The sequence below is a fragment of the Poromitra crassiceps genome (assembly GCF_964638095.1).
Source record: "Poromitra crassiceps genome assembly, chromosome: 4".
Taxonomy (NCBI): Eukaryota; Metazoa; Chordata; class Actinopteri; order Beryciformes; family Melamphaidae; genus Poromitra; species Poromitra crassiceps.
The window spans coordinates 65,551,524-65,578,771 of NC_139626.1; the positions used below are offsets into that span (position 1 = coordinate 65,551,524).

The 27,248-nt window shown below is 43.7% G+C and overlaps 2 protein-coding genes across 2 annotated transcripts in view; both read right to left on the reverse strand.

The window, feature by feature from the left end:
* LOC310774936 (uncharacterized protein) overlaps positions 1 to 14,930 on the reverse strand; it is a gene marked incomplete at both ends in the record, with an annotated part of 38,567 nt that extends 23,637 nt beyond the window's left edge. Inside the window, 4 exons of the mRNA XM_083635026.1 lie at positions 6,749 to 8,134; positions 9,170 to 9,398; positions 13,714 to 14,452; positions 14,737 to 14,930. Of these exons, the coding sequence (XP_083491152.1) occupies positions 6,749 to 8,134; positions 9,170 to 9,398; positions 13,714 to 14,452; positions 14,737 to 14,930 (2,548 nt within the window). The remainder of the gene's footprint in view (positions 1 to 6,748; positions 8,135 to 9,169; positions 9,399 to 13,713; positions 14,453 to 14,736) is intronic.
* Positions 1 to 27,248, reverse strand: part of LOC310775420 (NACHT, LRR and PYD domains-containing protein 3-like) — an 888,839-nt gene that overhangs the window by 25,361 nt on the left and 836,230 nt on the right. The window lies entirely within an intron of this gene.

Consider the following 27,248-nt stretch of genomic DNA (forward strand, 5'->3'; position numbering starts at 1 on the left):
GAGTCAGTGGTGCTTGAGAATGAGTTTAGGAAGCATATTGTGTGGTTCCCCTATAATATCTCTATAATATCTCTATATTTCTATAATATTCCTGTAGGGACTTGTGCTGCACCGTCTGGTCTGTGCTACTCAATCATGAGTTTATTCCTCATGTACACACAGGTTGTTTCAAGTGAAGCAAGTGTAAACACATATCAGATATGGGTCACTTTTAAAAGTAGTGTAAGCAGAAGGTTAAATAAATCTGATACAGGCAAAAAGTTGGATCTGAGCATCAAGACCTGCAGTGTAAATGCAGCCTTAGAGACTGTAGAATGACTATTTTGATCAGTTTCACCGTTTTCTCTTGATCAACAATACAGATAGTTAAGGAACAAAATCATTCTAATAAGAAAACATATTTCCAGATTTGGGTCCGAGATAGACAATCATCGTCCAGCCTCATGTCCAGAGTGTGGAGTGAGTGAGTGAGCGGGTGGGGGTGAGAGGGAAAGCGAGCGAGACAAGATTATTATAGCCTATAAATAGTTAATAAATAGTTGATTAATAGTTACATGGCACTTTTACAAACCATTACTGTCCCTGTGCTATTTAATTTCATGAATGGACGTAGTTACGTGGCTGGATTATTTGGAAGAGAGCCAAGTTGGTGAGTAAACAAGTGAAAGTCGAATCGTTTCTTTTCCTCCATCTGCCAGTTTGAAACGTGAAAATGCAACAAGAAGATGAGTGTTGCATTAGGCTATATATTCGAGACATAACGTTTTTGGAGAAATAAATTGAAAACTAGTCAGATATGACTTGAATGCCACTTGTAAAAATCACCTTTTCCACCGTTTAACTTTAGTGCAACTACTATTTTGACTGGTGGCTTTTGGGCGATGTGTATATCACCCACATGGCTTTTGGACATCGCCACCCCATGCTATCACCTGAATAATGCATAGAAGGTTTTTCATGGAGTAGAGAATTACTTTCTGAAATCTATCTCTTGATGTAGTCTACATTGATTAATGTCATTAAAAGTCTGTTTAGCATAAACACTATTCCTGGCTGCAGTCTGCAGACTAGTGTGCAGCACACTAACATCTCCAACCCCCCCCCCCCTCCTCTCTAGTCTCTACACCTCCCCCCCCTCCTCTCTAGTCTCTACACCTCCCCCCCTCCTCCTCTCTAGTCTCTACACCCCCCCCCCTCCTCTCTAGTCTCTACACCTCCCCCCTCCTCCTCTCTAGTCTCTACACCTCCCCCCCTCCTCCTCTCTAGTCTCTACACCTCCCCCCCTCCTCTCTAGTCTCTACACCTCCCCCCCTCCTCCTCTCTAGTCTCTACACCTTCCCCCCCACCTCTCTAGTCTCAGTCTCTACACCCCCCCTCTCTCTAGTCTCTACACCCCCCCTCCTCCTCTCTAGTCTCTACACCCCCCCCCCTCCTCTCTAGTCTCTACACCTCCCCCCCTCCTCTCTAGTCTCTACACCCCCCCCTCTCTAGTCTCTACACCCCCCCCCCCTCCTCTCTAGTCTCTACACCCCCCCATCATCTCTAGTCTCTACACCCCCCCCCTCCTCTCTAGTCTCTACACCCCCCCCTCTCTAGTCTCTACACCTCCCCCCATCCTCCAAGTCTCTACACCCCCTTCCTCCTCTCTAGTCTCTACACCCCCCCCCTCCTCCTCTCTAGTCTCTACACCCCTGTCCTCCTCTCTAGTCTCTACACCCCCTCCTCCTCTCTAGTCTCTACACCCCCCCCTCCTCTCTAGTCTCTACACACCCCCCTCCTCTCTAGTCTCTACACCCCCCCTCTCCCCCTCCTCCTCTCTAGTCTCTACACCCCCCCCTTCCTCTCTAGTCTCTACACCCCCCCTCTCTCTCTAGTCTCTACACCCCCCCTCCTCCTCTCTAGTCTCTACCCCCCCCTCCTCCTCTCTAGTCTCTACACCTCCCCCCTCCTCCTCTCTAGTCTCTACACCCCCCTCCTCTCTAGTCTCTACACCCCCCCTCTCTCTCTAGTCTCTACACCCCCCCCTCCTCCTCTCTAGTCTCTATACCCCCCCTCATCCTCTCTAGTCTCTACACCCCCCCCTCCTCTCTAGTCTCTACACCCCCCCCTCTCCTCTCTAGTCTCTACACACACCCCCCTCCTCTCTAGTCTCTACACCCCCCCCTCCTCCTCTCTAGTCTCTACACCCCCCCTCCTCTTTAGTCTCTACACACACCCCCCTCCTCTCTAGTCTCTACACCCCCCCTCCTCTCTAGTCTCTACACCCCCCTCCTCTCTACACACACCCCCCTCCTCTCTAGTCTCTACACCCCCCCTCTCCTCTCTAGTCTCTACACACCCCCCCCTCCTCTCTAGTCTCTACACCCCCCTCTCCCCCTCTCTAGTCTCTACACCCCCCCCTACTCCTCTCTAGTCTCTACACCCCCCTCTCCCCCTCTCTATTCTCTAGACCCCCCCTCATCCTCTCTAGTCTCTACACACCCCCCTCCTCCTCTCTAGTCTCTACACACCCCCCTCCTCCTCTCTAGTCTCTACACCTCCCCCCCTCCTCTCTAGTCTCTACACCCCCCCTCTTCCTCTCTAGTCTCTACACCTCCCCCACTCCTCCTCTCTAGTCTCTACACCCCCCCCTCTCTCTCTAGTCTCTTCACCCCCTCCTCCTCTCTAGTCTCTACACCCCCCCTCCTCCTCTCTAGTCTCTACACCCCCCCTCCTCTCTAGTCTCTACACCCCCCCCTCCTCTCTAGTCTCTACACCCCCCCCCTCTCTAGTCTCTACACCCCCCCCCCCCTCCTCCTCTCTAGTCTCTACACCCCCCCTCCTCCTCTCTAGTCTCTACACACGCCCCCTCCTCTCTAGTCTCTACACCACCCCCCTCCTCCTCTCTAGTCTCTACACCCCCCCTCTCTCTCTAGTCTCTACACCCCCCCTCCTCCTCTCTAGTCTCTACACCCCCCCTCCTCCTCTCTAGTCTCTACACCCCCCCCTCCTCCTCTCTAGTCTCTACACCCCCCCCTCCTCCTCTCTAGTCTCTACACCCCTCCCCCTCCTCCTCTCTAGTCTCTACACCCCCCCCTCCTCCTCTCTAGTCTCTACACCCCCCCCTCCTCCTCTCTAGTCTCTACAACCCCCCCTCCTCCTCTCTAGTCTCTACACCCGCCCCCTCCTCCTCTCTAGTCTCTACACCCCCCCCCTCCTCCTCTATAGTCTCTACACCCCCCCCTCCTCCTTTATAGTCTCTACACCCCCCCTCCTCCTCTCTAGTCTCTACACCCCCCCCTCCTCCTCTATAGTCTCTACACCCCCCCCTCCCCCTCTCTAGTCTCTACACCCCCCCCTCCTCCTCTATAGTCTCTACACCCCCCCCTCCTCCTCTATAGTCTCTACACCCCCCCTCCTCCTCTATAGTCTCTACACCTCCCCCCCTCTCTCTCTAGTCTCTACACCCCCCCCCCCCCTCCTCTCCTACACCAGAGGATTGATCTCATGTGTGGAAACAACGCTGCCTCTTGTCTGGAAGAGTAACTCTGGGAAATACCTGCACCTGATTCAACGGGCATAGTCCACAGTTCATGTTTATATGGCTTTATGGGGTCTGTGGTCCTATTGTGGAGCAGATTAGGGGTCCTTGATATGAAAAGGGTTGAGAATCACTGTTCTATACTGTCCTGTTCTCTTCTCTCATCAGTTTATATTGTGGGGGGAAGGGGGGGGGGGAGCAGAATCTGGATTTTGAGAAGTGGGGGACATGTCTCTCCCCCCAGTGGGCATTACACCTATGCTTCAACATTACATCACTCCCTTCACTGAATTATACATTTTATTTAAGTTAAACAGGAGTGCTTTTCCCCACACACACACACACACACACACACACACACACACACACACACACACACACACACACACACACACACACACACACACACACACACAGAGAGAGCTAAGTGTGGGTCATCATAGCCGTGATGGTCCACACTGGGGGAGAAACTATATTTATATTGAGTTCTGACATGTGTTTTTCCTCCCTACCCCCGGTGGAGCTGTCACTCCATTCCCCTGTGTTCTTTTGCTACATGCGGCTGGTGATTGGCTGGGAGGCTGATGGGGCTGGCCTTCAAAGGATCCTGGGCCGAGGCCTCTTCACTCTCTTCTCTTCCTCCTCCCAACCAGGCTGTGTCACGCCACGTGCTAGCCTATTCTGTTTCTGTTGGCCTAGCTGTTAACATTGATCATTGTCTTGCTAATTGTTTGCTATAACTGTATGCAGTCTGTATAGCGGCATGTACGGGTGAGAAGCCCTGATTTCTCTTTAGTTACCTTTCCTCCTGTGTTTTGTTATTAGTTAAGCAGGTAAGATGGATGTTGTTTATTTGGGGGGTTTTGTTTAGAGGCAAGCTTAGATTTCAAAATAGATTATGTTTGTTATGTTGGGTGGGCTGACCCTGATGCTCTCTGTCGCTATACTTCTTTATTACACAACCTGTGGACTGCAAACCTTTCGTGGCATGGTCATCCTTGGGAGAGGGGAAAGAGGGGAGTCACTTTTTTTGTGTTATGCTGGGTGTCCCCTAGGCCGGGCATAACAGTGTATATGACGGCACGGTGGCTCAGTGGTTAGCGCTGTTGCCTCACAGCAAGAAGGTCCCGGGTTCGAACCCCGGTCCGTCGCAGGTCCTTTCTGTGTGGAGTTCGCATGTTCTCCCCGTGTTCGTGTGCGTTTTCTCCAGGTGCTCCGGTTTCCTCCCACCACCAAAAGACATGTATGTTAGGGTTAATACTCCTGTCAGTGCCCCTGACCAAGGCACTGGCAAAAGAACTGGAGTTGGTCCCCGGGCACTGCACTGCAGCTGCCCACTGCTCCTAGTTCTAGGAAGGTTCCTAGTAGAGGATGGGTCAAATACAGAGGATGAATTTCACCATAAGGATAACTTAACTTAACTTAACTTAACTATGTATATATTTTGTCTGTCCTGTCATTTTTAATGGTGTCCTGTGTTAATTGTGCTCTGTTGCTCAATGGTGTGTTTATTGTATGTTGGTTGGTGGATTGTATTGTTTGTATTATTGAAATCATAATAATAAAAAAAGAGTGATTTTAGGCTAGCATAATGTATATTGTGATAAAACTCTATCACCATATATGGAAATTTGAATCGTGATAACATTTTCATCCATATCACCCAGCACTATTAGTTTGATTGTTTACGATGATGATTTTATACAGGTTTTCTGAGAAAGAGATCCCATCTTTCAGTATAAAATTGTTACATGTTGGATTTTCTCATTGGTACACTGCTCAGAAATTAATTATGATAAAGCAGAAACTGTTATTGTCCCCAATATTAACAGTTGAACCAAGCATCGGGTTCGTTTTTTCATTTTAGTTCTTGACTCAAGAAGACTTCATTTGTAAACACATATAAATGTCATTCTTAAAATGAAATAACACCTGTTTTATACTCCCTGGAGTGCACATAAAAGATTATTTAGTTGATTTATGTGAAGATGATTCAGTGAAAATGTTTTAATTACCTCTTGATTCGTAATAGAAATATACAAAAAAATATATATATATCACATAAATACATAAATATCTGATTACTATAATGAGGTGAGGGGTGCCACACGGCCCACCTGCATACGAGAGCACAGGGGAACCAGCGAGGCACAGTAGAAATGAGCGCTGCCAGTTCAGCTAGAAAGGAACGCGTGAAGCCTGCAATATTTAGTGTATTAAAAAAAAAAAAAAGTACAAATGAAGATATCTGTTTTTGCAGGTGAACTTTTCTATTTCAACAAGAGGCAGTGAGGTGAGAAGATAATGACATGTTCTCTCAGAGAAGAATGTTGGGTTTCACATCACATCAGCAGGAAAATGAGAGTTCAGGTATTTTCTCTGATATTAATGTGCATGTAAAACAGAATTTAAACAGGCTGTTGAATAGTAACAGTGATCCTGACCTGAGAGTCTCCAGTCTACAGTGTGGACTCTGCAGTCCAACAGATAGCAGCTTCACTGATGAATCTTGCAGGTCATTGTCACTCAGGTCCAGCTCTCTCAGACTAGAGGACTGGGAGCTGAGAACTGAGGCCAGAGCTTCACAGCTTCTCTCTGACAGCTGACAGCCACTCAGCCTGAAGTGTGATGAAAAAACAACATTGAAAATGTTTGTTTCCCTCCTCACAACATATATTGACTATATCCAGTTTGTATGCACTTACAGAGCTTTATTGTAGGCTTTGACCACTGGCAGCAGCCTCAGAAGAACCTCCTCTGAAGCAGAGTATTTCTTCAGGTCAAACACATCCAGGTCTTCTTCTGAAGACAGTAAGATGAAGGCCAGAGCCGACCACTCGGTAAGGGAGAATTTCTCTGTGGAGAGACTTCCAAAACTCATGTGGTCTTGGATCTGCTTCACAAGAGAGCGGTCATTCAGCTCATTCAGACAGTGGAACAGATTGATGATTCTCTCTGAAGACGGATTCTCCCTGATATTTTCCTTGATGTACTGGACTGTATCCTGATTGGTCTGTGAGCTCCTTCCTATCTGGGGCAGCAGACCTCGTAGGAGAGTCTGATTGGTCTCCAGTGAAAGACCCAGGAGGAAGCGGAGGAACAAGTCAAGGTGTCCATTTGGACTCTGTGAAGCCTTGTCCACAGCACTCTGGTAGAAGATGGTTTCTGGTTTATTTTCTAACGTGTGCTCGTCTAACATGGCTCCTGGCTGTTCTATTTTTTTCTGACTGGTTGACTGATGTTCTGACTGGTTTTCTGACATCAGATTGACAGATTTGTCTGTGGAGGATGACTGGTTTTCTGACAGCAGATTGACAGATTTGTCTGTGGAGGTTGATTGTGGTTCTGACAGCAGATTGACACCAGAGTCGATGAATGAGATGATGACATGAAGAGCAGCCAGAAACTCCTGAATGCTCAGATGGACAAAGCAGAAGAGCTTCTCCTGGTACAGCCCACACTCCTCTTTAAAGATCTGTGTGAACACTCCTGAGTACACAGAAGCCGCTCTGATATCAATACCACACTCTTTCAGGTCAGCTTCATAGAAGATCAGGTTGCCTTTCTCCAGTTGCTCAAAAGCCAGTTTTCCCAGAGAGAGAATCATGTGTGGATCTGTCTCAGCTCTCTCATGATACTTAATGTTCAGTTTGGACTGAACCACCAGCAAGTGGATGTACATCTCAGTCAGGGTATTGGGCAGTTCTCCTATCTCACTGGTTTTCAACACATATTCCAAAACATTAGCAGTGATCCAGCAGAAGAGTGGGATGTGGCACATGATGAGGAGGCTTCGTGACGTCTTGATGTGGGAGATGATTCTCGTGGCCTGCTGCTCATCTCTGAATCTCTTCCTGAAGTACTCCTCTTTCTGTGGGTCAGTGAAGCCTCTCACCTCTGTCACCACATCAATACACTCAGGAGGGATCTGATTGGCTGCTGCAGGTCGTGTGGTCATCCAGAGGCGAGCAGCAGGAAGCAGTTTCCCCTTGATGAGGTTTGTCAGCAACACGTCCACTGAGGTCGACTCTGTAACATCAGTCACAATCTCGTTGTTCTGGAAGTCTAGAGGAAGTCGACACTCATCCAGACCGTCAAAGATTAACACAACCTGGAACTTGTCAAACCTACAGATTCCTGCTTCTTTGGTGTCAGGAAAAAAGTGATGAAGAAGTTCCACCAAGCTGAACTTTTTCCCTTTCAGCAGATTCAGCTCTCGGAAAGTGAATGGAAATATGAACTCTATATCCTGGTTGACTTTCTCTTCAGCCCAGTCCAGAGTAAACTTTTGTGTTAAGACTGTTTTCCCAATGCCAGCCACTCCCTTTGTCATCAATGTTCTGGTTGGTTTGTCTCTTCCAGGTAAGGGTTTAAAGATGTCGTCACATTTGATTGTTGTTTCTGGTTTGGCTGGTTTCCTGGATGCTGCTTCAATCTGTCTGACCTCATGTTCATCATTGACCTCTCCACTCCCTCCCTCTGTGAGGTAATGCTCTGTGTACATCTGATCCAGAAGTGTTGGGTTTCCTGCTTTAGCAATCCCCTCAAACAAACACTGAAACCTCTCCTTAAGACTGGATTTGTGTTGTTGTTGTGGATGTTGATGTTGAGTTTCTGAAAGAACAAATGAACAATGAGCAGATGTTTCAGTAAACATGAGAAATGTGAACATTTCCTGGTAAATGTGTATCTCCACTCCATGACATCTCTTCAGCTCATCACTGGTGAGTGAACAAACAGGTCCTGACTGTGTGCAGCTCAGTGTGAAAGACAACTGCTGTGCTGCTGTTTTGTTTCCCAGTGTGCACCACTGTGTTCAGCATATTCCACTCACATTAACAAATTAATAATTTTACCAGATTATCCAGAGGGATTTCGCTTTTTGATTTACTTTTCTATCTTGTAATGAATAGATCTTGTTTGGCAAATGTTTATGTTTTCAGCAGTTTGGACATGGCCAGGGCCTTTTTTTATTTAAAACTATATTCACTATACGCCGTAAAGTTCCAACATGAAGGTGGCTACTCAATTTGTTGATCTTGTGTTCTTGTTGGAATGGATTATTTGGCTTATTCTAAACAAATAATGACTCAAATATATTCCGAAAAATTAAATGGGCCTTTACAAGTCAAATTAGATCAAAATAAGGAAAACTCAAATTAAATGTTCTCTATAATAATTTGTTTCTTGTTTCGTTTGTTGCGGTTGAGTGTAGCTCGATAGCGTCTTCCAGCTATGGCTTGCACACCTGATTCAAATGAATTAGATGAGGAGGATCTTGAAAAATGGTAAATAGCCTGCATTTATATAGCGCTTTTATCCAAAGCGCTTTACAATCAGTAGGTAGTCTACATTCACCCATTCATACACCGATGGCGGCAGGCTGCCACGCAGGGTGCCTACACACCATTGGGAGCAAGGAGGGTTAAGTGTCTTGCCCAAGGACACAACGACAGCAGCTGGGAGGGAGCGGGGATCGAACCGCCAACCCTTGCGTCATTGGCCGACCCGCTCTACCTCCTGAGCTAAAGCCGCCTTGATCTTGGATCTTGAAAAGAAAAACAAAACTGGCTCTAACAGACATGATTCACTCATTCTCCACCATCTTTGCTCTCTCTCCATGACATTAAAGCTGTGAAAGCTTCTTACTTCTCTGCAGCTCCTCAGCCAGCTCCTCCTGCTTCATTCTCCTCAGGAAGAGCAGTGTGATGTTTAGAAAAGCCTCTCTGCTGCTCCTCCTCTGCTCTTCCTCCTCAGTCTCCACCACCTCCTCATCCTCCCTCTGACTCTCTGAGCAATCTGCCTCATCTGGACTCAGAACCCTCTGGAACCTTCTCAGCTCCTTCTTCACAAAGGTGACGATGTTCTCCTCAAGCAGCTGGAACAGAAAAATATATTAACTAGAAGAGTGCACTCAGTAGAGTGCAGATCTTGATGACATTATCATCAATTGATTGAACAATGACTGAACTCTTATCTTGATGTCATTCTTATCAGTGGCCAGAATGCAAGTTGCAAGTGAGAGCACTGTCATCATACAATAAGATAAAAGAGCTACTAAGACGGTGAAAGATTATGTATTGTTTACTTTTGGTTATTCGTATAATGCTTTAACAGTTCAACTATTTGGTATAAATATGATGCTGCTGTAACAGTCTGTATATATCTGATGATCTATATTTGATGTATAGAGCTGTAACAGTATGTATATATTTGATGATCTATATTTGATGTATAAAGCTGTAACAGTCTGTATATATTTGATGATCTATATTTGATGTATAAAGCTGTAACAGTCTGTATTTGATTATCTATATTTGATGTAAAGCTGTAACAGTCTGTATATATTTGATGATCTATATTTGATGTATAAAGCTGTAACAGTCTGTATTTATTTGATGTATGAAGCTGTAACAGTCTGTATTTGATGATCTATATTTGATGTATAAAGTTGTAACAGTCTGTATATATCTGATGATCTATATTTGATGTATAAATCTGTAACAGTCTGTATATATCTGATGATCTATATTTGATGTATAAAGCTGTAACAGTCTGTATATATCTGATGATATATATTTAATGTATAAAGCTGTAACAGTCTGTATATATTTGATGATATATATTTGATGTATAAAGCTGTAACAGTCTGTATATATTTGATGATCTATATTTGATGTATAAAGCTGTAACAGTCTGTATATATTTGATGATCTATATTTGATGTATAAAGCTGTAACAGTCTGTATATATTTGATGATATATATTTGATGTATAAAGCTGTAACAGTCTGTATATATTTGATGATCTATATTTGATGTATAAAGCTGTAACAGTCTGTATATATTTGATGATCTATATTTGATGTATAAAGCTGTAACAGTCTGTATATATTTGATGATCTATATTTGATGTATAAAGCTCTAACAGTCTGTATATATTTGATGATCTATATTTGATGTATAAAGCTCTAACAGTCTGTATATATTTGATGATCTATATTTGATGTATAAAGCTCTAACAGTCTGTATATATTTGATGATCTATATTTGATGTATAAAGCTGTAACAGTTAATGAATAAGGAGATCGGGGGGTCACCACAGGGAGGTTATGAGGGGAGAGCAAGGTAATACTTGCATGATGTGCTCTGTGTGTGTGTGTGTGTGTGTGTGTGTGTGTGTGTGTGTGTGTGTGTGTGTGTGTGTGTGTGTGTGTGTGTGTGTGTGCACATGTTTATTTATCTACATGTACTTATATAATGGATGGTAATGTCTTGATCTCCTGAAAGAAAATATAAAATATTGGAGGGATGATCCAGAAGAAGACGGTAACATTAAGGATACCAACTGCCATAAAACACCAACGAGAAGAAGGGAAGAGATAATGTCATCATTGATGATTTAACTGATGTCATTCTTGACATAATAGTGCAGTATGCTATGTATTCCCGTAGGATTTTTGTGCCTAAATTGATTTTTTTGCTGTTTTGGCTTCTTTAGGGACCAAACTAACAGAAAATGAAGGCTGCCAAATTTTCTGACCCCCACCCCCTTTCTGAGCGCCCCCTATAGAAAATAGATGGCTCAATATGTGAGAAAATATAACTTAATCCCAAGAAAATAGATAACATAGTTTTTTCTATTGATTATGGTACATCTAGGCATGCTTAAGAACATACTAAAAATATAGGAAAATGTAATTCCTGGAAATGCATCATTTTCAAGATGGCGTCCAATTAGGCTGCCAGGAGCTTAAAATGGCTATATCTCAGATTCTATTCAAGCTAGAAAGCTGATTTTGGTAACTAATCCTAGGTTTTAGGGCTCAAGGAATTCAACTGATTAACTCATTCACCGCCAGTTTAGGACTGCCAATATTTAGCACAGGCCAAAGATTTTCATAATTGTTGGGCATCTTTCAAGACCCACAGTAAATTATCTATTAGCACCAGAGTGATTTGCAATACCTCAAAATGAAGATGTACGTCTCTGGGTTCACCAGGAAAAAAAAGTGAGCTTTTAGCATGTTCTGTACTCTACTTATAGCCATTTATATACACCCTGTTTTCAGCCAAAAAGTCTCTGTGAGAAAAGAAATGTGGCATTTATGTACACAGCACACAATATCAGGCAGAACTCGCTCTCAATTCTTTTATTTTGAACTGTATTGACATCAGACATGTAAATATTATTCATTATGACACAAATGACAAAAAAAAAAAATATATATATATATATATATATATATATATATATATGAAGTGCTTTTTTTACATTCAACAATACAGTTTGCTCAGTGTGAGTGAGTGTACAGACAGACACACAGACAGACAGACAGACAGACAGACAGACACACCGACAGACAGACAGACAGACAGACAGACAGACAGACACACACACACACACACACACACACACACGATCCCCCTTTTAGATTTCTAACCCCACTTAGGATAAGCAATAACCACGCCCTGTGGCGCTGGGATTGGCCAGGAGCAACACTGGAGGGCACGCAGCCCTCTGTGTGAAAGCCATTTATGTGGCGAGGCTGTGTGGAGGAGGAGAACAGCTTCTCCTCCTCCACACAGTTGTGACTCCGTCTCGTCTCTTTCGGGCTGGCACATAGGAAGTTCCTATTAGGAACGGGGTCCAGGGACCAGGATCGATCATGTTGGTCACGGGTTTGACTACTGCGGTTTCGATGTCCGCTGCTGTGCAGCAAGTCGATCAGCTCTGCAGCGCGGCGAGGGGGCATTTCAATGGCGTTTCTCCTCTGCAACAAGGAAGCGCGTTTCCTTTCCACCTTCTTCCTAATTTCAAACAACAGCTGCGGTATGTGTTTGATAACGTGCTGTCGGCTTGAGTTTGAGGTTAGGGACCCGAAACTATGTCACAGGCTGGGTAAGTGTTTCAACTATGCGCTGCACTCATAAAAACAAAAACACGTCAAACACGTCATTGGCGGGGAGGGCTATTTCTGATAACACGTCAAAGACGTCATTGGCGGTGAATGAGTTAAGTGAAATTGTAATCCTTTACTTATTTATTGTCAAATCCAAGATGGCGTCCATCCTACGGTGATGTCTCATTGTACTGAATTAGGTAAAAACAACACATTTGACATTTTTATTGAAAGAGAAAATACCTGTCATATTTAATGTGATAAATGGTGTTTAAAATGGAAGACATTTATTAAACATGTTTCTTTTATGTAAATAACCACACAGTAGTCGAGTAATCCAGTAAGACAGGTTTATCGTTCAGTTAAGCATACTGTATACTGCTAAATTCCACAAAAACATAACAGAACATAGGTGATATAAAGGAATTTAGGAAATAATACTTGATGATCTATTCATCGTCAGTGTCCTCTTCTGGAATGTCCTCACTTGTGTTTGTGCAGTCTCCACCATAACATTTGCAGAGAGGAGTGCAAGGGAGGTGATTCTTTGAGCAGCTGCACTGTCCCTTGCAACCTACTTTGCAGCCACATTTGATGAGCTCAAGTACTGCTTGTGGTGCAGGGAGGGCAAGACACCTGACTGGAACATATCCACCACTCTCTGAACACCAGCCATTCTGTTCAATTGGTGGAAGCTCAGGGCAATTTGTCTTGTAAGATTTATCACGCATTGTTGGCCCGTAGGATGTGGGGTAGCAATGCAGCACGAGTTGGAGGTAGCATCTCACCCTCCAGGTTCTTTGATCGGAATAGTTCCCATCTGAGTGATGGCAGGGTTGTTGGACCTTTTGAGCTGTAAACGCGGCACACACAATTCTCTAATGCCTTCACCAGTGATGGGAGCTCACCATTGATAAGCTCGGGGGGAATGCAACCTTTGCCAAGGTCCTTGAAGCAGTCAATGGCAGGATCATCATCATCAAGCTTCAGGTATGCGTTGATCCATGTCTTTTTGGAGATTCCAACCAATTTTCCTCCCCAGTCAGCACCAGAAAAATTGTGCAGGCCAAGTAATCCCTGACATTTGTGACGTCCAATAACTTGAACACGCTCAAAAACATTTATTTTCCGTTTCTTTGCACCTCCTGCATTCACATGATACTAAATCAAGTAGCAGTAAGAGGACATCAGTGTCGGGTGACCAAACACATATGTCTCGTGAGGCACCATTGGCAGCAGAGGCAAGGACTTGATAAGGTATTAGGGTATCAGCCTCTTCATGTGTGTGTGCCTCCACAAAATCACGTCCCTTGATGAAGGTGTCATAGATAACAACCAGTAGGAAAGAACTGTCCTTTGAGAAGTACTCCAGCAGTCCCTGGCCCAACTCACATGTCAGCTTCTTCTTGGTCGATGATGCAGAGAGGAGATCCTTGATCGACATAGTGAGCTTCATCTCTGGATGGATTTCGTATTCTACAGAAATAGTTGCTCTCTTCTGTCTAGTTTTGTTCTTTAATGACTCATCAATATATCGATCGAAGACAACTCGACCCTCAGAATAGCCTGCCATCATTGTTTTGATGCGTTTGTTGAATGCATCCTGAAGGTCCGACAGCTTCCGCATGGTTGGTGTCTTTTTCATGCTCTGAAGCACAGCCATGGCATCAACTATCAGAACTTTGATAGGGACACCTAGGGGATCTTTCATTGGATCAGGCTGTGGGACAGCTTCAGGGAGCTCTGCCTTGACAATTGCATGCATGAGACTAGCTTTGTCTGTAGGGATGTACAAGGTTCCATCCACAGCACACAGAGAGCGGGGAACCATTGAAATTTCATAGTCTCCAATTGTCTCCGGAAGTTTGGGAACTAGACTTGGTCGACTCCCTTGGATGATGAGAAATCTTCCAAGCAGTCTTCCAGCACGTTCTTCACGCAACTTGATGACCTTGTCTCCAACACGCACCTTTTTTTTCCCATCCAGTTTGAAAAGGTCTTCAACTTGAGTTTCTTCATTTTGTCCCACACTGAGAGTGTTGACGTAGTGATCAAACGTTCAGAAACGAAGTCCTCAAAGCGCTTCTGACTCTTTTCCGCAAACTGGAGAATATCCTGCTTTGCCGCATCTGTCACAAGCGCCGATGAAACAAGACTCTTCAATGGTGTTTTTTCTTTGAATGGATTGCCTCCACAGTGCAACTCAATCAGCTTCAGTGCATTTGTTCTTGACCTCAATGCAATCTCTCCTGAGAGCTGATAATGCTCTGTCCTTGAGGTATATCTGGAAGCTTTTGGGAAGCTCTTGAGGTACCGATTCACTAGATCAGCAAGATGAGGTGTGGCAATGACCAGCCGGTCCAGAGCTGCTTCATCTCTACTGAGTCCTACCATCCCACCATGTCCTTTTAGCTTCTTGATTTCCTGCTCGAGGGCTTGATCAGTGTAGAGATGAGTGAAGGATATCTCTTTGCCACCACAAATGCACCAGACTTCAGTGCATCCCATGTTTCTGGGTCATCTTTTTCAAGAGCATTCATTTGAGCAAGATTGACTGGCATCAAGCGGGCATAGTTGAGGAGATCATGAGCAAAGAAATACTTGATGAGATTCTCTAATGAAGACAAGTACCCCTCCCAGTCACCTGAGCGGCAAGAGCTGATGAGATTAAGAAGACTCTCTACTTGGTGAAGATACTGGGTTAAGAATTGAGCGAACTCACCTATGTCTTTTTCATCTTTGAGTGGCTTGACATATTATATATATATGGTCGGAACAAAGAGAGGTCGGAAAAATGGTACGGCACCAAAAACCATTACCTTCAGCTCCAAGCTATTTTTTTTAATTTTTGCCTGAAATGACATGCCCAAAGTTATTCAGTAATGGCTCCGGAAGTACAGGGCCCAGATGCACAATTCTGGTGTCTATGTATAGGTAACACCTTGAAAAATGTACTTCAAGTGGAAGTTTAGTGATAACATCTACCAGGACAGAAGTACTGCAGATAAACTACAGCAGAAATTAATTTTTTTAGGTTCGCCTAAACAAAACTTACAATTGGAGTGTGAATAACATCAATAATACCATTTAGCAGTGGGCCACAACTATTTGGATCTGTTCTACATATTCTCAACTGCATCTCCTCCAAATTTGGTGTCATACAACTAAAGCATAACAGTTCTACAGCCATTTTAGTAAGAGTAGTCCCAGGCGGACTTCTATTTTACTGTTCAGGGAGGTCCCAAAATAGATGGCCCCCCAGAACTGGGGGTGGGGGTCTGAAAATTTGGCACCCTTCATTTTCTGTTTGTTTGGGCCCTATAGAAGCCAAAACAGCAAAAAAATCTATTTTGGCACAAAAATCCTACGGGAGCTGTTTTTTTGACATAGCATACCACACTATAATGATGTCACTGTTGAAAGTTGGTGATTTCACTTATGATGTCATACGTATGATGTCATCACAATCATCACGAGGAGGGAACAGACAGACACTAGCGATCACATAATCTCCCCCTCGGCTTCGCCTCTGGCAGAGATACATTTCTAAGTGAATCATGGAACACAAGATCAGATCCATCATAGACTGAAAGCCTTCTGAGGGGTATACCACGAATGTTGTATAAGAAGATCCAGGATCTGTCCCTTGATCTGGTTTGTCTAAACCAGATAATTGCCACGGAGCTCGATTGTAGTTAACTCGTACCACGAACGTAGATCGCCACTCGTTAAGTGGAACCAGGTTTTTCTAATCAAGTTGAGAGCGCGTGCACATGAAAATGCCAGTGCACAGGAGCTCGTGCCCGCAAAAGAGGCGTGGTTTTTAACAACTAGCCAATCACAATGCAATATGGACTGCTCCAGCTCAGAGCCGTAGCTTTTACAGTGCCAGACTATTTCTATTTCCTCATTCATTCAAGCCAAATCGTGAAGCTTTACTACTATGTCAGAATCAAAATCCACATTGGATATTATTAGTCTGTTCCCGAATGACTGTCTAAAGTTACCACTTTTATTCACATCAGTCATTTATTTGAAGAGCGGTTTCTGCCTCCAGTATCTCAGGGGCACCTTACACGAGGACGGTTTCCTATGGAAACGGGGAATTATTTTATCGTTAGTGCCTCCCTTTTAGACGGCGACAGCGAATTCGCGCTTAGGAAACGACACATTTTGGAACCACCCTCCAGAGTGGAATTGTTTGACACGCTTCCCGCTGAGGACCCCATGTAATCGCTTTGGAACGGCACATTTCAGAAACTCTGATGTGCCTGCACACGCGACACACGTTTAAGAATTAAGCTACTCTGCGGCCAACTTCAGTGACATGTTCATAACGTTACTGCTGCGAGGAGCCGATGGCTGTACCCGGTCGTCATTTAACGTTAGTTACAAAAGCACGTTGACAGTGTTTGCTCACTGCCAGTAGCCTAACTACAGTAGGGTTTGACAGATAGCACACTCAGCGCTCCCGGTCCTCGCTGCTCGTTAAAGATTTCCAATAGGCGTTATTCTGATAAACTGGTCACATATATGTTACATTCTCACCGCCAAATATTAAAACTTTAAAACAGTTTGGTTTTTTTTTTAGCTTGAGAAAAGCTTTTTGGCAAGTCTAAATGACTGCGGAAAGCGTACTCTACTTCTGCGTTTAAAACCGGAAAGACGATTACAAAATTACGTCATGCAGAAGCATCCTTGTATGGGCAAAGAATAAGGTGATCACACTGCCACCTAGCGACCTGGCATGTACATTACGGCGTTTTAAAAATTCAACAGCGCTCATGTAAACAGAGAGAAGGTGTGAAGGAAAAGGTGTGAAGGAAACGCTATTGTGTCGTTTCTTTCAGAAACTGTCCTCGTGTAAAGGGCCCCCTACAGCAGCTCAATTCACCCTCTCAATAAACTCAATAAAACCTGGCATGTCTTTTTTGGGAGTGGAAGCAATGTGTAATCTATCTCAGTCCAAAATCGGTATGTATAGACCATTTAGGCTCAATGAATAATAATGATCTCATGATGTGTTTAGTCGCACTGATTGAATAATTCCTATAGGCTATCAATAAAAAAAAGAATGATAATAAAATTAAAAAAGGCTTCTGAACTGAATTGACACGGTACGTGCGGGCATAGATTTCATTTATAAAAAATAGCCTATTTTGTGGTCACATATAGGCTATTGTCAGCAGAGTCGCATATCTCCATATTTCATATAATGATGCTGGAAATATGAAGTTCACTCACATCATACAGGCCAAAAGCAACACATTTGCAGCTGCAAAATGCAGGAGTAGCCTAGATATGAATCATCTGTGTGCAGGCGATCCCATATTAAATTGCTTAGATGTAGTAGGCTATTCTAGCATGTATGACCATTTCCAACCCAACGTCAGTCTCAGCTCCATTGCGCACACGGCACCGTGCGCTTTGGAGACGTTTATGTAACCTTTTTATGCCGGTTTAGTGATATTTCTCCACTCACCGTTCAGCTGCAATCGATCGGCGGGGTCAAACAACGTATCTAGCCTACTTAGGAGCACAAAAATGAATATATAAAAACATATTCCAAAGTGGTAAGTAGGGCTTAATTTAAATGTAGCCTGCAACAAGTGCAAGGCTTTAGTCCTTGATTAATTCAACAGGAGCCTTTTTTTTTCATTTTTCTTTTTCTTTTTCATTTGAATGCAATGTATTTTTCATATGGGGACCATATGAATGGTGACTCACTGTTTCCAGAGAGCTGATTGGTAAGCAGGTGGGTCTTTCATGGGTTTTGATCTTATCCTCTGAACTTAACCTGCTACAAAGCAGGTTAGCCATAGAGCATAAGTTGCTATGGTGATCTATCTTGGTAAGAAGTTCACTAGCGTCGTGGTACGGCAAAACTAGGGTTAAACCTGAAGTTACCTCGCTAAGCCACTAATCTTGTTTCGTGGTACATCCCCCTGGTCCAAAGAGTGCAGCATGGAGAGTGAATGTTTGTTTTGCATTTGACTTGTTTATTTACACACCATAAATATGGACTCCAGGTCTGTTTGATGCTCCTCGACAGACTGATCACTGGTAACCTCTGACCTCTCCTGGTGAGCTCTGGGGGGGAAACAAAACATGTGATATTAGGTCTGAGGTCATATTATCACTCACACACACACACACACACACACACACACACACACACACGGAAAATATTGTCATTATCTCCTTGGAGGAGATAATGTTGACATGAGGGGGGAGGGAGGGAGGGGCTTCCATTCGCCTCGGTTTCTAACCTCGAGCCATATCCAAACCATAACCCCAGCCAAGTGGCTTTCCTTGCCTAACCCCAAGCGTGTGCATACAAATACAACGCAAAAGTCATGTGACAAAGTGACGGAAATCATTGCCAAGATGTTAGAGTCTGATGCTACAAATGCCAACAGTGACCACTATCTGATGACAGCTAACATCAGGGTGAAACTCCAGGAAGTAAAACAGCAGAGTCAATGCAGCAGACGACTCGACATGAACAAACTGAAATGTCAGAATATCAGCAAAAGGTTTGTTTGTGTTGTTTGTGTTGCCCAAGAGGTGAAATAAGTGCTATCCAAAATCACCAAACTACTCTGTGGCAAAAACATCATCCAGTCTGCTCCTGTAAAAGACAACGGGCCCTATCTTCGTACAGGCGATATCCCCTATTAGCGCTTGCGCAACTGTTTGCGCGTGCCTTAAAGCAGGGAAGATTGCAGTCCGCTGTCCAGGTGTTATGCCGAGTTTTGCACAACGGCCAGGCAGCAGCAAAACACATCCCCACCTAACGGGAACATATTGTAATGATTTATACAGAAAGATAACTGTTCAAAAATGATATAATTATTTGGGTAGATGTGACCCTTCTGTTTTTAAGTTAAAACAGCCCCAAAATATGGTGGCGATGGATGGTGGTGCGGGGAAGCATAACTCGTCACAACAACGGGCGCAAACGCAGATTAGAGGCGTGCCAAATCATTTATGCACAGCGCAAACGGGATTTGGGCCAGAATTATTCACAGGTGTGGCCTGGCAATGCCTGGGCGTTACAATCAAAACAGATTCCCGTCTTGCAGTCCCTGTAATACAGTTTGCGTGAGGCATGATGTAATTCTTCCCATGCGTAATTTGGATAGGTGTAGGCCTATTGACTGTATATATTATCCCTATCTCATAACGACACCATCACATCATATACCTGTTAAAAACATCTGAGTTTTGATGCAATTCGTGTTATTTTGTTGACTCGGGTGGGACAATAGAAACGTGTTTGCAGCGGGTAAACGGCGGAGACAAAAGAAAAGATTTGAGGATTTACAGTGGACTCAATTAAAACTCGACTCGTGCCGAGACTTGTGCCAGATTGGCTGTGATGCCAACGACCCTCCGGGTTATAGCAGGTGAAGGTGAATAGCCTATTGCAAGTAGCCTACAATGTACAAGTTTTCTCAATTAATTTACCATAACCCCTCCTTGCAATGTGATAAAAGTTTCTCAGTGAATTATAGTTGATTGCCTCACCGAATAATCTGCTGGTTACCCAATTTTAGCAGCAGAATTTGATGTCCTGGGGTGGCACGTCCGTGCGTAATGACGTTTCTACGCTGCGCAGTGCGGAGATTATGGTGCGCTCCAGTGCAGCAAGGTATTTAGCGCGTAAGTGGTCCTTTTAAAAACTCTTAGCGCAAAGTAATTGCACGCAGCTGACGATAGGATAATGCCATCTATCCCCACATTTTAGCGCCTGTTTTGGCATGTGGCAGCCAATGCCCAGTACAATTATAACAGGCATGCGCTTGTGTCCGCCCCCAATTTGCATTGTGCACGGTGTTAAACGAGCGCAAACGCTAAATTCCCGCTTTTGGGAAGATAGAGGCCAACCTCTTAACAGAGAGGGGACAGGCAGCGAGATGGATGCAGTACTTTCATGAAGTCCTTCAGCACCCTGAACCAGAACATCCTGCTAACCCCGCACACCTGCAGATAACATACTCAACATCAACACCAGAGTGCCATTAAAGCAGTGATATACAACCCGAGGCTCTAGAGCCACATGCGGCTCCTTTATGGGTAGTTGTGGCTCTTTTAAGTCCTACTTAAAGTACATAAATAAATAAAAATCGAATAAAATAATGGGAGGAAATTGACTTTTTTTTTTATTGTGGCTCTTGCAAAGCTTCTTTTTGTTGTCAGTGTGGCTCCTGAGTAGGACAAGGTTGAGTACCACTGCATTAAACTAACAAAGAAGGGGAAAACTGCAGGCATTGACTCCATTCACACCCGGATATTGAAGACTGACCTCAACACCTCAGTTAAGGTCCTCACAGACCTGTTCACAAACATCTGGATACTGAAGACTGACCTCAACACCTCAGTTAAGGTCCTCAAAGACCTGTTCACAAACATCTGGATACTGAAGACTGACCTCAACACCTCAGTTAAGGTCCTCACAGACCTGTTCACAAACATCTGGATACTGAAGACTGACCTCAACACCTCAGTTAAGGTCCTCACAGACCTGTTCACAAACATCTGGATACTGAAGACTGACCTCAACACCTCAGTTAAGGTCCTCACAGACCTGTTCACAAACATCTGGATACTGAAGACTAACCCCAACACCTCAGTTAAGGTCCTCACAGACCTGTTCAGAAACATCTGGATACTGAAGACTGACCTCAACACCTCAGTTAAGGTCCTCACAGACCTGTTCACAAACATCTGGATACTGAAGACTAACCCCAACACCTCAGTTAAGGTCCTCACAGACCTGTTCAGAAACATCTGGATACTGAAGACTGACCTCAACACCTCAGTTAAGCTCCTCATAGACCTGTTCACAAACATCTGGATACTGAAGACTGACCTCAACACCTCAGTTTAGGTCCTCACAGACCTGTTCAGAAACATCTGGATACTGAAGACTGAGCTCAACACCTCAGTTAAGGTCCTCACAGACCTGTTCAGAAACATCTGGATACTGGAGACTGACCTCAACACCTCAGTTAAGGTCCTCACAGACCTGTTCACAAACATCTGGATACTGAAGACTGAGCTCAACACCTCAGTTAAGCTCCTCATAGACCTGTTCACAAACATCTGGATACTGAAGACTGAGCTCAACACCTCAGTTAAGGTCCTCACAGACCTGTTCAGAAACATCTGGATACTGAAGACTGAGCTCAACACCCCAGTTAACTCATTCACCGCCAAAGACGTCTTTGACGTGTTATCAGAAATAGCCCTCCCCGCCAATGACGTGTTTGACGTGTTTTTGTTTTTATTAGTACAGCGCGTAGTTCAAACACTTCCCCAGCCTGTGACATGTTATCAGGCCACAAAGACAAGCCGACAACACGCGATCAAACACATACCGCAGCTGTTGTTTTGAAATGAGCCGAGGAAAAACAGAAAACAGAGAAACGCGCTTCCTTGTGAAGTTGTGCAGAGAGGAGAAACGCCATTGAAACGCCCCTCGGCGCGCTGCACGAGCTGATCGGCTTGTTGCAGGGCAGCGGACATCGATCGTTCGCGGTAGTCAAACCCGTGACCAACATGATCGATCCTGGTCCCTCGACCCCGTTCCTGTGTCCCAGCCCGAAAGAGACGAGACGGAGTCACAACTGTGTGAGCAGGAGGAGAACAGCAGCCTCGCCACAGAAATGGCTTTCACACAGAGCGAAGCAGCACGGCCACTTTCCTGTCGAGGGCAAGGAAGACTGGATTCCAATGCGACAGGACCCGGATGATCTCGCGGTAAGGAGTGTGTGTGTGTGTTTGTGTGTGTGTGTGTGTGTGTGTGTGTGTGTGTGTGTGTGTGTGTGTGTGTGTGAGAGAGACTACACTGATCTCTGCATTCTATTCTATGATCACACTCACACTGAGTAAACTGTATTGTTGAATGTAAAAAAAGCACATCATGTATATATATATATATATATATATATATATATATTCTTTTTTTCATTTGTGTCATAACGAATAATATTTACATGTCTGATGTCAATACAGTTCAAAATAAAAGAATTGAGAGCGAGTTCTGCCTGAGATTGTGTGATTTAGAAAAATGCCATTTTCTGCAATTTATCTTCTCAGAGAGACCTTTTTGGTGAAAACAGGGTGTATATAAATGGCTATAAGTAGAGTACAGAACATGCTAAAAGCTCACTTTTTTTTCCCTGGTGAACCCAGAGACGTACATCTTCATTTTGAGGTATTGCAAATCACTTTGGTGCTAATAGATAATTTACTGTGGGTCTTGAAAGATGACCAACAATTATGAAAATATTTGGCCTGTGCTAAATATTGGCAGTCCTAAACTGGCCATGAATGGTCCTCACAGACCTGTTCAGAAACATCTGGATACTGAAGACTGAGCTCAACACCTCAGTTAAGGTCCTCACAGACCTGTTCACAAACATCTGGGACAGAAATGTCATTCCTGAGGCCTGGGCCAAAGGTCTGACTTCCAAAAGTCCAAAGAAAGACAATCTACAAAACTGCAACCACTGATGAGGCATCACATCACCATTCAACATCCTTGGTCTTTTATAATAATAATGATAATAATATTGATAATACATTGGATTTATATAGCACCTTTCTAGATACTAAAAGCGCTTCACATATCAGGGGAGGCAGGGGAACTCAACTAATCCACCATGTTAATATGCCTGTGTTGACGGGTATCGTGACAACATTTATTTAATATACTGCAAACCAAGTTTAATGTTTAATGGCTGTTCAACATACTGAAGCTGTTTTTCACAAAGTACTGACAGATTAATACACGTTTTGCATCAAAGTAATGATGATTTCTGATTTTATGTTATAAAATATGTAATATAATATGTTATATAATATATTATATTATATATAATATGGCTACCGTTGAACAAGCAAATAACAGCCTACTACCATATCAACCACAGATGGAGTGCATAATCCACTGTTCTGATGATACAGATAAGCTGGTTTCACCACAAAGTGTTGACTCCTGGAGAACTCTGCTCAGGTCAGAGCAAGAGCAATGTTACCTTATTGTTAATATCTTTATCTCTTCTGAGGGTTTCGTTCTTTAAAATGCTTTTTTAATGCTAACATGATATCGTAACAACAGCATGTTGACTTACTTTGTTTTAGAAGAATGCTGATTTTTAAAGTCTCGAGGTGGGTCCATAGACCAGTCACTCTTCATGGACACACAGCTGGGCTCAGGGGAGTCTGCTCTCTCCTGCTGCATCCTGATAGAAACAGGATTGACAAAAAAGAGGAGGTTTAACCTCAAGAAAATCTAGATTTTGACCAGAAGGTCACAGTTCAAATCCCTACATAAACCTTCTGGTAAAAAAAAAAGAAAACAAACAAGAGAAATGTTACGTTATTGTTAATATATTAATCTTTTCTGAGCGATTTGTTCTTTATAATGCTTTGTTAATGATAACATTATGCAGTAACATTATGTTGACTTACTTTGCTTCAGAAGAATGTTGACTTTTAAATCCCATAGGTTGATTCATAGACCAGTCACTCTTCATGGACACACAGCTGGGCTCAGGGGAGTCTGGTCTCTGCTGCTGCATCCTGATAGAAACATCAGAATCACTTTTCAGAATCACTTTTATTGCCACAATATGCAAGTTACATACAAGGAATTTGTCTTAGTGTCTGTATGCAGCGTAGCGGTTACATCAATATACAGAGATAAGAAGTAAGAAGTTAACTAAAGACAATCACAAAGTTGCAAGTGCAATCAAATCAAGTAAATATATACAATATGTTCATGAGTGGTGAAGTGTTCTGTGGATGATAAATATGAATTTACGTTGGATTTACATGAGATTTACAGACTGAGTTAAATAGACGTTAAATAGGCAGTGGATTTACATGAATTTACAGTCGGAGTTAAATAAGAGTTTACATTGAATGTACATGAAATTTACAGGCTAAGTTAAATAGGCATTGATGTGCAGGGAATTTACATGAACTTACAGTCCCAGTTAGACAGGCATTAAATTAGATATGAGTTCCAGTTTTATGGAGGGGGGGGGGGGAGTTTAGTTGAGTTTAGGAGGAGGTAGTGAACACAGTGAAGGTATCTGTGTCTTCATGAAGAAGACTTTTTGATGCTGTAACTAACATGATAATGACTCACATCTTTTCAGGAGGATCTGTATCTTTAAAGCTTCGAGGTAGATCCATAGACCTGTCACTCTTCATGGACACACAGCTGGGCTCAGGGGAGTCTGCTCTCTGCTGCTGCATCCTGATAGAAACATTATGAACACAGTGAAGGTATCTGTGTCTTTATGAAGAAGACTTTGATGCTTTAACTCAGTGGTTCTCAAAGTTTTTCACATGAAGGACCCCTAAACTGACAAACATTAGACCACGGACCCATTTGATAGGATTTTGTCCCACGGTCCCCCATATGATAATAAGTTTGTTGCTTTTAGATGTTTTATTACAGAACGTGTATAAAACCCATGACCAAAATAGTCATTGTGTTACTTATGAATGGAATTATAGCGAAAATAAATGTCCCCCAATTTTGGCTGGCGACCCCCTGGAACCCCCTCAAGGACCCCTGGGGGTCCCCGGACCCCCATTTGAGAACCACTGCTTTAAATAACATGATAATGACTTACATCTTTTCAGAAGGATCTTTATCTATAAAGTTTTGAGGTGGGTCCATAGAGTGATCACTCTTGATGGACAGACAGCTGGGCTCAGGGGAGTCTGCTCTCTGCTGCTAGACTGGGCTTTTTTTTTTTTTTTTTTTTTTTTTTACCTTTATTTATACAGGGGGAGTCTCACTGAGAGCAATGCTCTCTTTTTCAGGAGTGCCCTGTTCACATTCACACACACATTCATACCTGGAAGCTGACCAGTACAACCACAGTCTGATCTGTTGGCCACTGATCAGCTCCACTGGAGCAGTGGGGGTTAAGGGCCTTGCTCAAGGGCACCTCAGTGGTGGTAATGAGGGAGGGGCAAGCGCTGCCTTTTCACTTTCCCCACCCAGATTTATCCTGCCGGTCCCGGGGATTGAACCGACGACCTTCCGGTCACAAGCTCGCTTCTCTAACCATTGGGCCACCACTGCCCCTTCAACACAACAGAGACAGAGCTTTGACCTGTTGGCTGACCAGTAGTGGGCGACAGTGTGCCGCCCTCCTTGAGCACATTTTCTAGACCAGTGATTCCCAAAGTGTGGGCCACGGCCCACTGGTGGGCCATGAAAGTACTGCAGGTGGGCCACGAGTGGTTTGCCAACACTGCTGAGACATTTTCTCTACTGGAAATACGTCTGAAAAGGGGCATCATCTTATTTGGGGGTCTAGACATTAACATGTTATTTTCCATTGACAACAGCAGCTGCAGCAAGATGAGTGTTCCCCTCAAGGGAGGTACCGTCTCTCTCTCTCTCTCTCTCTCTCTCTCTCTCTGTCTCTCTCTCTCTCTGGCTGCAGTCTGCTTGGATCCGTGGGGTCGCTCCTCAGTGAACAGAAAGGGCTGAGGGATGAGTTCAGCTCCGACAAAACGTTTATTTAAACGGAAACGGTGGTGCATTGAACACGCTGTTGTGTTATGCAAGCGTTCTTTTTCCCTGGAGAATTCTGACTTTAATCTCAAAACTCTGACTTTATTCTCAGAATCCTGATTTAAAGTTATAATCTCAAAGATTTTCATCTAAATAAAAATAAGGCAGATGCTATTCGTACCCGGGTGTAAATAGACGATGTGACTATTTACACCCGGATGTAAATATCCCATGTGACTATTTGAACCCCATATTTAAATCTACTTTGCAAATATGGGGGGATCGGGGGGATTTATAGACTTCGTTCACTCTTTGAACAGGTCAGGGGGTTTTCAAAGTGTGGCAGAGTGAGCCTCCCCTCAGAGAACATATAGACAGCTGCGTCCAAACCCCCCCAACAATTATTATTGGCATTATTGTTGTATGCTCCACTCGGTTCCAAAAATGTTGTAAACATCTTTATCCTATATAGAGCACTGCAGGGATCATGTATTTTTGTAGGCTTTATCCAGAAATCGCCACCATTTGGTTCATCAGTGGAAAAGTCTATGGGGTTTTAGAATGAGGATTTCACTTAAATGCATAAAATAAGGTCTGTGGTTAACAAAAGTTTATGGGAATGCAAATTACTCTTCACAAACGTGAATAACTTTTATGCCTTTTGAAGCGTTTTGAAAAAATCACGTAAAAAAACAACACATTAACGTTTGTGAAGATTATCCTGCTGAACTGAAATTCGCGTTCCCATAAGATTTTGTTAACCACAGACCTTATTTTATACACTTAAGCGAAACCCCCATGTTAAATCCCATAGACTTTTCCACTCACGAACCCGGAAGTATACTGTAGTACTCATTACCCTTGTCACCTTTCATCCACACCCGGTCCCCAAGCGCGACCCGCACCCAGATAAAACCTCTGGATACTGGTGGCGCCCACAGTGGATCCGAGCCCACAGGCCCGGTGAGAACGGGTGGATGGAATCCAGCCACCTCCAGACCAGAAATGAGCAATGATTTGTCTTAATTTTCCACTCCTATTTCCAGGGCCCATTTACTCAAGATCTTTCTTATAACTAGCGGGATACCCGTGCAGTGTATTGAGTGTAGATGTTGCGTTCTTTGCATATTCAACCCATTTACTATATTTATTTGTTTAGTTATTATATCATTGACTATGGACTGTGTGCTGCAGGCTGGCCAGTGCGGATCCAGTTCCCCAGTCTCATAAAGCTCGTGAAATTCATCGGAAATAGCTCCCCAACAGAACACATG